General features: G+C 44.4%; 1 protein-coding gene across 12 annotated transcripts in view; it reads left to right on the top strand.

Moving 5' to 3' along the window:
- The first annotated feature begins 432 nt into the window (after positions 1 to 432).
- The window catches only part of KCNH7 (potassium voltage-gated channel subfamily H member 7), a 254,188-nt gene continuing 243,110 nt past the window's right edge, over positions 433 to 11,510 (top strand). For 11 of the 12 annotated variants that reach the window (XM_083493550.1, XM_083493549.1, XM_083493548.1 and 8 more), the window contains exons 1-2: positions 434 to 1,186; positions 4,589 to 4,819. In XM_083493550.1, the coding sequence (XP_083349676.1) occupies positions 1,111 to 1,186; positions 4,589 to 4,819 (307 nt within the window). In that variant the 5' untranslated portion in view covers positions 434 to 1,110. Of the gene's footprint in view, positions 1,187 to 4,588; positions 4,820 to 11,510 lie in introns of all 12 variants that reach the window. The other variant, XM_083493552.1, reaches the window with a different exon arrangement.

Here is an 11,510-nt window from a genome sequence, read left to right as displayed (position 1 = left end):
GTGGTCGTTCAACGAGAGAGAGGAGCCAAACTCTGCCTATGCTCCAGAGTACTATCTCGTACTCGTAGTCTTCCCCACACGTCCAAGTCGACCCGTGTGGGGAGGCGGAGGAGCGTGGGTGCATAGGAGCCAACTCCTAGGGCCGAGGTCCCTTTGCCCCTCTCCAATAAAACACCCACCTGCAATTCAAATGGGGTGTGAGCAATCTTGTGACTGATTATGCAGGGCGTGACCCCCCCTATATTATTCAAGTCGGCCCCTTTGGGTGCCTTGTAAGACGAAGCGTGAGGCATCGGTTTCCTTTTCTCTCTCCTCCGCCTGACTTGTGCCTCTCCGTGTTGTCTCCGCTGCGTTTGGGGTGTGTGTTGGAGGGGAGGGAGAGGGGACGTGGCTGCCTCTTGTATAGCCGATCCCTACCGGAGCTGTGTGTGTGTGCGCGCGCGGTCGCTCGCGTGTCTGAGCGCGCTCTCGTCGCCCGGGAGAGATTTATTGGCTGGCTCCTGCTGAAGCACGCTTGAGTAACCCGAGCTGCTGCGAGCCGCTCTGGAGCTGCCCGCAGGCGGCTCGGCGGGGACGCGTCACCACACTCACTCTCGCCGCTCTGAGCACCGCTCGACGCCGCGCCGGAGCGACCCAGGCAGCCTCGGCTGTTCCTTGCAAAAGGGCGAGTAGGTTGAAGGGCTGGGCTCGACAAGGAGGAGCAGAAGCGAGGCGGAGAGAGAGAGAGAGAGAGACGCGCCCCGGCGCACCTCCATCGCCTAGGCGAGTCGCCCTCGTCGCCGCGCTGCGCCTCGACGCGCCCCTGGCCGCCTCCCTGCCCACTCCATCCATCCATCCCGGCCCAGAGCGGGTCAGGTTCGCCCCGAGGCGCTAGGCGAGCATGGAGCTGAGTCCGGGAGGGCAAGCGGCGGCGCGCTGCTGAGCTAAGCGAGCGGCGAGCTGCCCCCGCGGCCCGAAGGGACGATGCTTTCTCGCAAAGGCTAGCTCGAGAGCCAGGCGCCCAGCGAACGGAGCGCGCCCGGGAAACGGAGCGAGCGAAAGCCGCCGCCGCCGCCGAGTAGTCCTCGCCGCCGCGCCTGGGCTGGGGGAAGGCGACGCGCGAGGGGCACCATGCCTGTTCGCCGAGGTCATGTGGCACCACAGAACACCTTCTTGGGGACCATCATCCGCAAATTCGAAGGGCAGAGTAAGTTCTCCGCCAACCTTGGCGTGTCTTGCGCAAGGGGGAATGGGGAAAGGGGGCTGGGTTCGTTGTGGGGGGGGGGTCTAGGGCAGGAGCTCTGAGGCGGGCGAAGTTGAGCCAAAGGCTGTTGGACGGGAAAAGTCTGAGCTGGAACCCAGAACAGGTCTCAGGGTGGCTTCCCTTCCCATCCTTCCTTTCTGGTCCAGAAACATTTCGCTTAAACTCTCGGCTTGTCATGCAGTGAACTCTTTGCTATATATACCTGCCTGTCCGCCTTGGGACCGACCAAGTGAGTCAGAACGTACAGAAGGCTTGCTTATGAAACCTCCCATTTTCTCCATCGGGAGTGGGGTTTGAAGTAGATTGGGGTGTCCTGGGAAATGCCAGCAGTGAGAATTAGCTCAGGGGCAGAGCATCTGCTTTGCATGCATGCATGCGGAAGGTGCCAGGTTCGATCCCTGGTATCTCCAGGTGGGGTGAGGTTCCCCTCCTGCTTAAAACCCTGGACAGCAGCTGCCAGTCTAGATTAGTGGTCTGATTCTGTTCAAGGCAGTTTCCTATATTCCCAAACAACATGCACCTTCCCACCTTGACCCTATTGCCCAGAGGCTCCTTGTTTAGCATTAGTTTATGGAAGTTTCCAGCAGGAGGATTCAGAAGGTATTTCCAGAGGAAACTTTAACTACGATGGATTTGGATTTCTGCCTGACCTGTAGGACCTTTTCCTAATTTCAACAGCAGATTGTGAAATAGGTGCAGTGGACCGCCTTGCCTGCAGTGTCACTCTGAGCATGTTTACTCGGAAGTAAACCTCATATAGATTTAGAAGGAGCTTAGTTCCTAGTAAATGCGCTTGAGGTTGCAGCCTTAGAGTGCAATCCTATGCAGGGTTTACTCAGAAGTAAGCCTCGTTGTGTTCAGTGGCACTCACTCTCAGTTAAGTGTGCATTGGATTGCAGCCTTTATCTTTTGGATGCAGGCAATGATTTTAAGAAGATGCTGTAATGCCTGGTCTGGTTTGGTTCTCTAATTCCGTGAACACCACACACTGAAACAATACATTGGATGCATGCACATTCCCTTAAATACGTAGTAAAATTAAAATACGTTGAAGGATATTTTAGGAGTAAAATGCATTTACTGCAAATCTCTCTCATTGTAATAGGCTCATAGCTCACAATAAAGGTCAGATCCTGCAGCCCTTTGAGATGTAAGTAGCCCATTAAAGTCAGAGGATTTATTTATCGCTGCTAGGGTGTGCATAATGAGACCATTGAGTGACAGGAGCTGCAGTTGCCACAGAGAAAGCTTGTAAATAATCAGGCACCCCATCTGGGATGAGCTGTAAATTACAGGTATCTGACAGAATGTGCAAAGGGTTGAGAGTAACCTATTATATAGGGTGTATTGCAGCCTTTTCAGATTTCCCATCATGCTTCCAGGTGTAAACATTAGGACAATGGCATGTTGTGTTGCTCACGGGGGTAAATCATTCACATTTCTTCCATGTGATAGTTTTGATGCAGCTTGGGAGGGAAGTCAGGTGAGCGACTGAATCATGTCTTGGTTCATATTGTGAAGACAGATGTGGCTTCAAAGCTGCACTTGCCATTAAAAATAGAAGCTCCAGCAAAAAATAAATAAATAAAAAGCACAAAAGAGCAGCCAATGTCATTTTGGTAGAGAGAACCCTTGAATGAGTGTTTCAAGAGAAATGCCTGACTAGCGTACATTGTTACACTCGGACTGTATAAGAATGATTGGGGTTACCATTTCTCTCCCAGTGATCTAGAAGTGTGCCTGGTTCCACACTTAAAGTTACAGTCTTGTATACACATACTCAGGAGTGACATCCATTGCGTTCAAAGGGTCTTGATTCAGAGTGCATGCTTTGGATCACACTCTAAGTCTATCAACTGCACTGGGTCTGAAACAAACTGAAAATCAGTTGGAGCAAGAGAACTTGCTTCTTGGTCAGCCGCTCCTGATTGGAGTATATGCGCTGTTCTTTGCAACTTAACCCTGCAATTTGGCATCATTTTACAGAGCAATAATTGTGGCATAATTTTGTACAGCAATCAGCGTGTATGGGAAGGCATCCATTTAAGCTGGCAGTGCTGTGCAGGAGAGTGCTGGGAGGCCAGTAGTGGCCCAAGCAGGAAGAGGGGAATACTGTAGTTTTCCTTCTTTCTTTATGTTGCTGTTGCACTGTAACATCTCACAGTGAATCAAGTAAAAATCAACCAGACAAGTATACTTGTCTGGTTACATGACAAGTAAAAATTGTCTCCAGGTGAGACCCTGAATCGAAAAGAGACCTCTCCCTGAGACGCTGGAGAGTGCCTACCAGTCAGAGTGGGCACTTAGGAGCTAGAATCAGTGATTCCCAAACTTGGGTCTCCAGCTGTTTTTGGACTACAACTCCCATCATCCCTAGGAAGCAAGATCAGTGGTCAGGGATGATGGGAATTGTAGTCTGAAAACAGTTGGAGACCCAAGTTTGCGCAACACTAAGGAAGATGGACAAATAGATAAGGCAGCTTCCTAGGAATCGAGTCCTATTCTCTACTGACCAGCATGGAAGCTTTTGCAAACTGAATGGACTGTTCACTCTCTTTTAAAGTTTTGTTTCTCAGTGCTCCCCAGATTACTAATGTAACTGATGACTAATATAACCAATAAAGTATCAAAAAGGCTAATGGAGATTTTCTTTAAATGGAATTTCTTTTTTGATTTATTTGCAGTGGTGTTAAATTATTAGTAAAACATCCCTATTCCACTTTTCCTGTTGATCTATCTGTACCTAGGATTTAATTAAAGCTGGAGTTTGCTTCACAATCCGAAACTTTTGGGGCCCATGGGCACCACACGCACAAACGCATATACACCCCACAACCCATTCTGTTGACTACTCCTTTTAAGCCTAGTTTCAGAAGGGGACAGACCCTGTTAGTGCTTTGGATAGCCTCTGTTGGCACCACATTGGCAACCCCTATTACCAGTCCTATTATGAAGCCTATTTCCTAAGCTTTGGCAAGCAACCCTATCTAAAATTATTACTTGCTTCCCTCCAGGCTACTTGGATATCCATCCTAGCCAGCCTTCCCTTGTTGGACATTTTCAGCACAACAAAAGCTACGGTCATATTTGTATTTGCTGATAAGTTTTGTAATAAAGGTTCCTGGATCAAATCCCGCAGCAATCCAGGTGACTTTGGATTTAATTCATCTACTTTTTATTGATTTTTTTTTTTAAAGACCTCTGGTACATTTGTGTAGTGTTGAATATCTACTGAAGTTCACTATACTGTAGCAGTCAGATGCAGAAATATCTCCTGACAGGCAGCTGTGAGGTTTTATGAAATGTTGCACAATTACTGAAAAATGCATTACTTTTTTATTGCAGATAAAAAATTCATCATTGCTAATGCTAGAGTGCAGAACTGTGCTATCATCTACTGCAATGATGGGTTCTGTGAGATGACTGGATTCTCCAGACCAGACGTCATGCAGAAACCATGCACCTGTGACTTTCTTCATGGACCAGAGACCAAAAGGCACCACATTGCCCAAATTGCTCAGGCTTTGCTTGGGTCAGAGGAGAGAAAAGTGGAAGTCACCTATTATCATAAAGATGGTAAAGTAGTTTCATTTTTTTTAAAAAAATGTCTTTGACAAATTGGCTTCCTTTGGAACTGGTTTTGAAAGATGGCTTCTTTGATACTACAGGTCAGAGTTTTGTTAGGAGTCAGTCAACATAAGATATGCTATGTTGTGTGAAACATGCATTTATACAAAGGCAGCTAAAATAAAAGTACAGTAAATACAATGGGCCAGTCATCCAAATAATGCAAGACCACATTAAGAAAACTTTTGATAGTGGCTTACCTATACAATGCACCAGCCCAAACCTAGAACTGTTCGCCTCCGCCCTAGTGGAGCTGCACTTCTTTCATATGCAGTGAAACAAGGTTGTTATTTTAAGGACATTTACTCTGAGGTATCATGCTCCACTCCAATCAGGGCAAGTTGCTTCTGTTTACATGTCCTCAGGATTGGTGTGTAAGCAGGGTTTGTTCGGAATTTGCATAACAATGATGTAAGGTCATTGTTTCAAATGGCAATTTTCAACTTCCCCCTCCAATTTCCATTCCAGGAAGTGATTTCTTTTTTTAAAGAATAGAAATAACTCTTGACCATACAATCAAGTGTTTGTATGATTTAGATTTTTTTTCACCTTCAGGTGTTAGTATGTGTTAGGCAGTCACCATCTGTAGGAACAACTGCTGAATTTTGAATGCATTTTTATCTCTTTTGGGAAAATACAACTTTTTTTTGGTCATGATCACCATCATAATCATTTTATTTCAGATTGTACAAAAGAGTTTAGAATTCATATCTAATTCAGCCATATAATATGTTATTATTAATTGCCCTTGAATTCATTCATGAAATTTGTCAATATTGTCTCATTTTATCAATGGGAAACTAAATCTATGAGATTGGTGAGTGACTTGCTCAAAATCAATGTAGTGTCTACATTCAAACAAGGAATTATGTGTGCTTGAAGCTAATGAAAACACCGGGCTTATGTATATGTGCTGAATAGTGACTAATGATGAGATCTGAGGTCATTTCGGGATGACCTGTTTATTGAGCATTCATCCTGATTTATTTATACAAAGTTTGCAGGGAGACTAGGTGATGTTGGCTATTTATGGAGCATTAGTTCTGATTTGTTTGTGGGGAGGTTAAATGATTTTGCCACAAGGAAATGCTATCCTTCACTTTCCAGTGCATTATATTCCTTATCACAAAAAGTTTGATTGGGAGGGTAGAGGATCAGGCATGCTGCCCTGGAACTCCCAACCAAATAATATTTAATTGCACAACCTGAATTTCCAGGTTTGTGATTGAATCCTAGCAGAAAATAGCTGCAGCCTGAAAGTGTTTCCTAGTTTCAGATCTACCGACAGAAATATCCTTACCAGTGTATGCAAAAGCAGAATGAGAACGCAAGCAATGCTATTGTTGATCATATAATCTCTGACAGTCATGTAACCTGTGGTGTCCGTTTTTTGTTGTGTTGCTGATCCCTTGCCCTCGCGAGTGACGCCGCTGTTTAATGAAGGAAAGGAGATTCCGTGCTGAGAGTGTTGATCTGTATGGATTGTTTCACATCATGGAAAAAAGCATGCTCAGGCATACGCTTAGGTTAAAAGGGGCACCTGACTGAATAAGCTACTCAGCAGTCAAAGTAAAGAGCAGTCGAGTCTTGCCCTGAAACAATCAGCTTTAAACAAACACCCTGTCATACTGCTTCAAATACTGAGTAATTACTCTGGAGAGAGTTTAAAAAGGAGAAAAATGGATGGGGGAGAAGGATCTACCTGTTTCAGATGGAGGACAGTTTGGCGATTGTTTTTAGAAAGAAAGATTACAGGCTGACTGAAATATACTTGACATAATTAGTCATGGCATGAACTAAGAACAATACAGCATAATGCTTTTGATGGGGGGGGGGTGCAAGGAAAATAAGCATGCCTGTTCATTTGTCATGATGCAGCCTGATAAGGGAATAGCGATGCTAATTATTTCCGAAGGTTTAAATTAGTTTTATTTTCTGATTATTCAGCATTATAAGTCAGACATTAAACAAATCCGAATAATGCATAAGCCTGTTGTACTCTATTTTTGTTTGCACTGTGTACATGTACTCAAAGGGGAAATGCAAAGTAATCTCGTATATTCAAATTTGGAGCTTTAATTAGCTTTGGAGGCCTGCCAGCCTGCTGTTTACATTCATTTGAGAACTGCAATGATAGAGGAGAATCAGGCTTTAAAGCAACAGTGACACATGTGGTGCTTTGCTTCTTCTCGCTGGCATTGCCAAACTGGCATTCGGGTACACGGATGGTGGGTAGAGTTACTCCTGTTGGTGCTAAGAGTATAATATGGAACCCTTAAAAAACCCAGAACAGCTCTGGATTCAATTCCATTCTGAATGTTCAAAGAAAATGTATCTGTTGATCCAAAGGCTGTGGGTTTCAGTGGGTGCAAATGTTGCTTGCTAATTTGTTTTAGCATACTTGAAATCTTGCCCTTCTTCCAGGCTTCTCAGAGCAGCTTATACAAAAGTTGCCCAACATTTATTCTCACAACAACCCTGTGATGTAGGTTAGACCAAGTTATAAGGCACGCCTCCTACAAATAAGATTCAGTACAAACCTAAGCATGCTAATTCAGAAGTCAGTCCCCTAGATTCACTGGATTTTACTCCGTGGTAAGTGTGTTTAGAATGGTAGCTTTGAACTAATGGAATGGCCATTTCCTTTGTAGTAGTTCTCTGAGAGGGCCTAACTGCCAATGGGGAATACTTTGCATCTTTGCTACCAAGCTACAGTTCCCAAGATCCAGTTAAACTTATATAAAATATCTAGAACCGTAATGCAGATGTGAACATAGTGACTGGTGCCAAGACAACCTTGGTTGACTGGTGATTATATATCTGGGGTTCCTTGCATCATACCTAATACTCTGTCCAGTGCAACCGTCTGCTTCTCCTGGCTGTGCTTCTCTCTTTCTCAAAAGAACTAGAGTGCAAGAAAGGGTTTGGCCCTTGGTGCTACTAGAGAATCATAACTCTTTCTACAGGACAAGAAATTGTCTATTAAAACAGCAAGGCAGGTGCCAAACACTAGGGCAATATCCACTCACTTAGAGCTCCATCCTGGGAGGCCGCCACCTTCCTGTGCGGTTGATGGAGGGGATGGTCACCTGGTGCCACTCACCTCTGGCCATGTTGGACCCTCCATTTGGGGTAGGCCTCACTTGCAAGGCCAATCAGGGGCATGGGGACTGCTTCCTGCCCGTCCCTGGCGTATTTAATGGGGTGGCCAGGCGCAGGCCACCCTCTTTGCTGACCATCGCTCTGTGGGCTTTGTGTGGTCCACAGGTTGCCAGTTGGTGGACAGGGCCCTAGAGGCTGAAGATGCCGTGCCTGATATATTTTATAGCAACTTGGTGAAGAGGAGGGAAATGCTAGCTGACGGGACTGTCACCCCTAGAAGGAGCTCAAAGCAGGTATTAGCCCCTGAAGGGGAGTGTTGGGGAAAACCCTTTCCTAAGCAGAACCCTGAGACTTTTAATGAAATGGATCCAGCGTGATGTCCAGGTAGCAATAAATAGAAACCATGGCAGTAGCTGCAGCAGCTCCAATCACGTGCTTTGTTATGCCATTGATTTCAATGGGATGTGCATATTTATAGAACTGAAGCAGCTATGTTTCACCCTGCGAACCTTTGGGATGAGCATTGGTGCTTACTTTCTCTATGCTTAAGATGTTGGCAGGTAACTATCAGCGGATATTCAGAAGTAAGACCCATTGAGTCAGGGGGAACTTACTCTCAGGTAAGTGTTATAGGATGGCAGTCTAAGTTTCAAACTTTCTGAAAGCTTCTTATGACCTGCTCCCCAGAGAGGCTTGCCTGACGCCATCATTACATGTGTTTAGATGCCAGGTGAAAACATTCCTCTTTACCCAGGCCTTTGGCTATTGAATAATCTACAGCCTGTAAAAGCGTGAGGGAGAGGACTGTTATTACGATGACTATTTTATTATCAGGCTTTCTGTCAGTATGCTTTTTATTATGTTTTTATCACTGATGTTCTGTAATGTGTTTTCAATGTTGTATACCATCCTGGGGTCTTTTGATATAGGGTGGTATATAAATTGAATTAATAATAATAATAATAATAATAATAATAATAATAATAATAATCAACAGTGCTATTTTTCTGGAAAAAGAGGTGCCAGAACTTACCACCTTGTTCTCTTATAATGGCAAAGGCGTCCACCTGAGGGGTGCCAGAACTGAGTTCCGGTGAGTTCTGGGTAGAAAAAAAGCCCTAAAACAAAAAACAGCAAAATAAAAAAACAACCACTACCCCCAGTCTCTCAGTTTGACGGGCCTGAAGTGTCCCTGGGTTAATTGCTTCACCTGGAAGTTGGATTTTTCATGAACCAATCAGCCAGTAACCAGTCATTGGGATTTAGGAAGCTGCCTTAAATTCATTTAGACCATTGGTCCATCTCACTCAATATTGTCTACACTGATTGGCAGCAGTTCTCCAGGGCTCTGGACTGGGCTCTTCCCCAGTCCTGCCTGGTGATGCTGGTGACTGAACTAGGGATTTTCTGCATGCAAAGCAGATGCTACCCCTCTGAGCTATAGTCCCTTTCAAATAAAATGTCATCAATTGCTGCATTCTTAACACATTCAAGTATTACCAAAGTTAACATCTCTACCTGTCAGTAAATGGCTCTCAGCTTCCTGGGATGTTCCAGCATTATAAGAAGCAATTTCCATGAGAAGCAGGAAGAAGAAAGGAGATTTTAATAAGAGGGTTTAATGTTGGCCAAGCCACAAGCAATTGATCAAATTAAACTGATGCAGAGTAACACTTCTACGGTCCATGTAAAATCACCGTGGAGAGTTATGCATATACCCTGTGGGAAAAGGAGGCTCACATTACAGAACTCTGCTTAAACTGTATCTATATAATTTTTGTAGTTCCCTCCCCTTTTTTCTAATAGAACCATTTGTCTAAACTTCAAAGCCTATATGTATATTTCATTCCATGCCATGAGCTAATCCTTTATGGGAAATTAGTAAAATAACTAAGGTGGTGGGGCATAATCAAAAGGAGCACTTGAAAAACAGGCCAAACTTTGATGTATAAAAATACTTTAAAAAAAGAAAAGAAGTGATTACATACATCTCAATGGAACAACTAAATAATCTGCATTCCCTTTGACTGCAGTCACTCTGCTCAGCTCAGGAAAGGTGTGTGTCTTAAATTACCAAGGTATATGAAAATCATATAACCAATTATGCCTAAATAAAGTGTTTTCCAAAGTTGCCCAATAGGCATTAGTAGCTATTAAAATTCAGAGTAACAGGGAACAATGTTCCTCCTCATCTGCTTCATAACATCCTTTCTACAATCTGTTTATCTTTAGTGACTGATCTGATTAGGTATCTTTGGAGGGGAGATACTGTTTATGCAGTATATCAATATTTTTGTTTTAATAAAGTTATTTGCCATGGAGATGTGTGACAGCTCTTTCTCTAAGGACTCCCATTTCTCTCTTTAAGCCATTATTGCATAAATCATACTTGACAGCTGTAAAATATTGCTTGGGGTGATAAAGCTGTAAAGCTTTGACATGAAAACTATAATTGTGAGGGGATCGAGGGTGGGGGGTTGTGTATTTAAATCAAGGAGCGCTGTATCCTGTCAGCCCTTTTCATGTGTGATGGGTGCGCTGTAAGATGATGAAAGTCAGAGGTACCTAAGTGTAGACATCCTACGAAGTCTGATTATTGACAGGAGAGTGAAGTTGCTCAATGCTGCTGCGTAACCGGAGAGATTTTGTGGAGGAGGAATACAAGGGCAGGACGTGGTGGTGACAGATAACATGACAGCCGGAAAGAATTACTTCTGGCAGTTCTTTTGATATTCCAAAGAGCAAAATAATATTGCCACCATCTTTTGTTGAATTGTGCAACACGGAGGGTTGATCTGATAAACAAACAGAATTTTGCTTTCCAGAATCACTGAAGTTGCTAATCAATAGTTTAAAGGGCAAGGGGGGGGAAAAATGAATTTATATACTCAACAGCATATTGTGTTTATCATTTGTACAATGCATCTTATTCAGCCTTATGATCACCATGTGAGGAGAGTCGGTAAGATGTTCTTATGGGCGATGGCAAGGTGGTGATAAGCAAACAAAGAGAGAATGCCCAGGAGCATAGGAAGTTGCCTTATACTGAGTCAGACCATTGATCCATCTAACTCAGTATGGTCTCCACTAACGGGCAGCTTCTCTCTGGAGTTTAGCTGGAGATGCCAGGGACTGAACTTGGGACCTCTTGGCATGCAAAGTGTATGCTCTGCCAATGAGTTATTTTCATAGCAAACAGGGAGAGGGAGAGCAGGATGGCTGGAATGTGATGGCACAGAGAGAAAGAGAGGAGTTTGCAACCCTTCTAATTCTTCAGCTCTACCAAGACGGCTCCTAAGTGACTTTCCTTGTGAGTCAACAGCTCTTTATGGGGGAGGGGGGGAGAAAACCCTGACAGCTATCCTCCTGTATTTCAGACAGAGTGCTTCTTTCAGTCCTACACGGTAGTGCTAGGGATGGAATGTGGCCCCTTCTGCGCACTCAAAGCATGGCATCCACTACTAAGCTACAGGCTTCTCTGTGACATGTGGGCCTACATGAACCCTTGATCTGACACACCAAGGCAAGTCTTAGGTCC

This window comes from Podarcis liolepis (assembly GCF_965112155.1).
Source record: "Podarcis liolepis genome assembly, chromosome: 1".
Lineage (NCBI taxonomy): Eukaryota > Metazoa > Chordata > Lepidosauria > Squamata > Lacertidae > Podarcis > Podarcis liolepis.
Note: the sequence above shows the minus strand (reverse complement) of the source record. Positions and strands in the feature narration are given on the sequence as shown.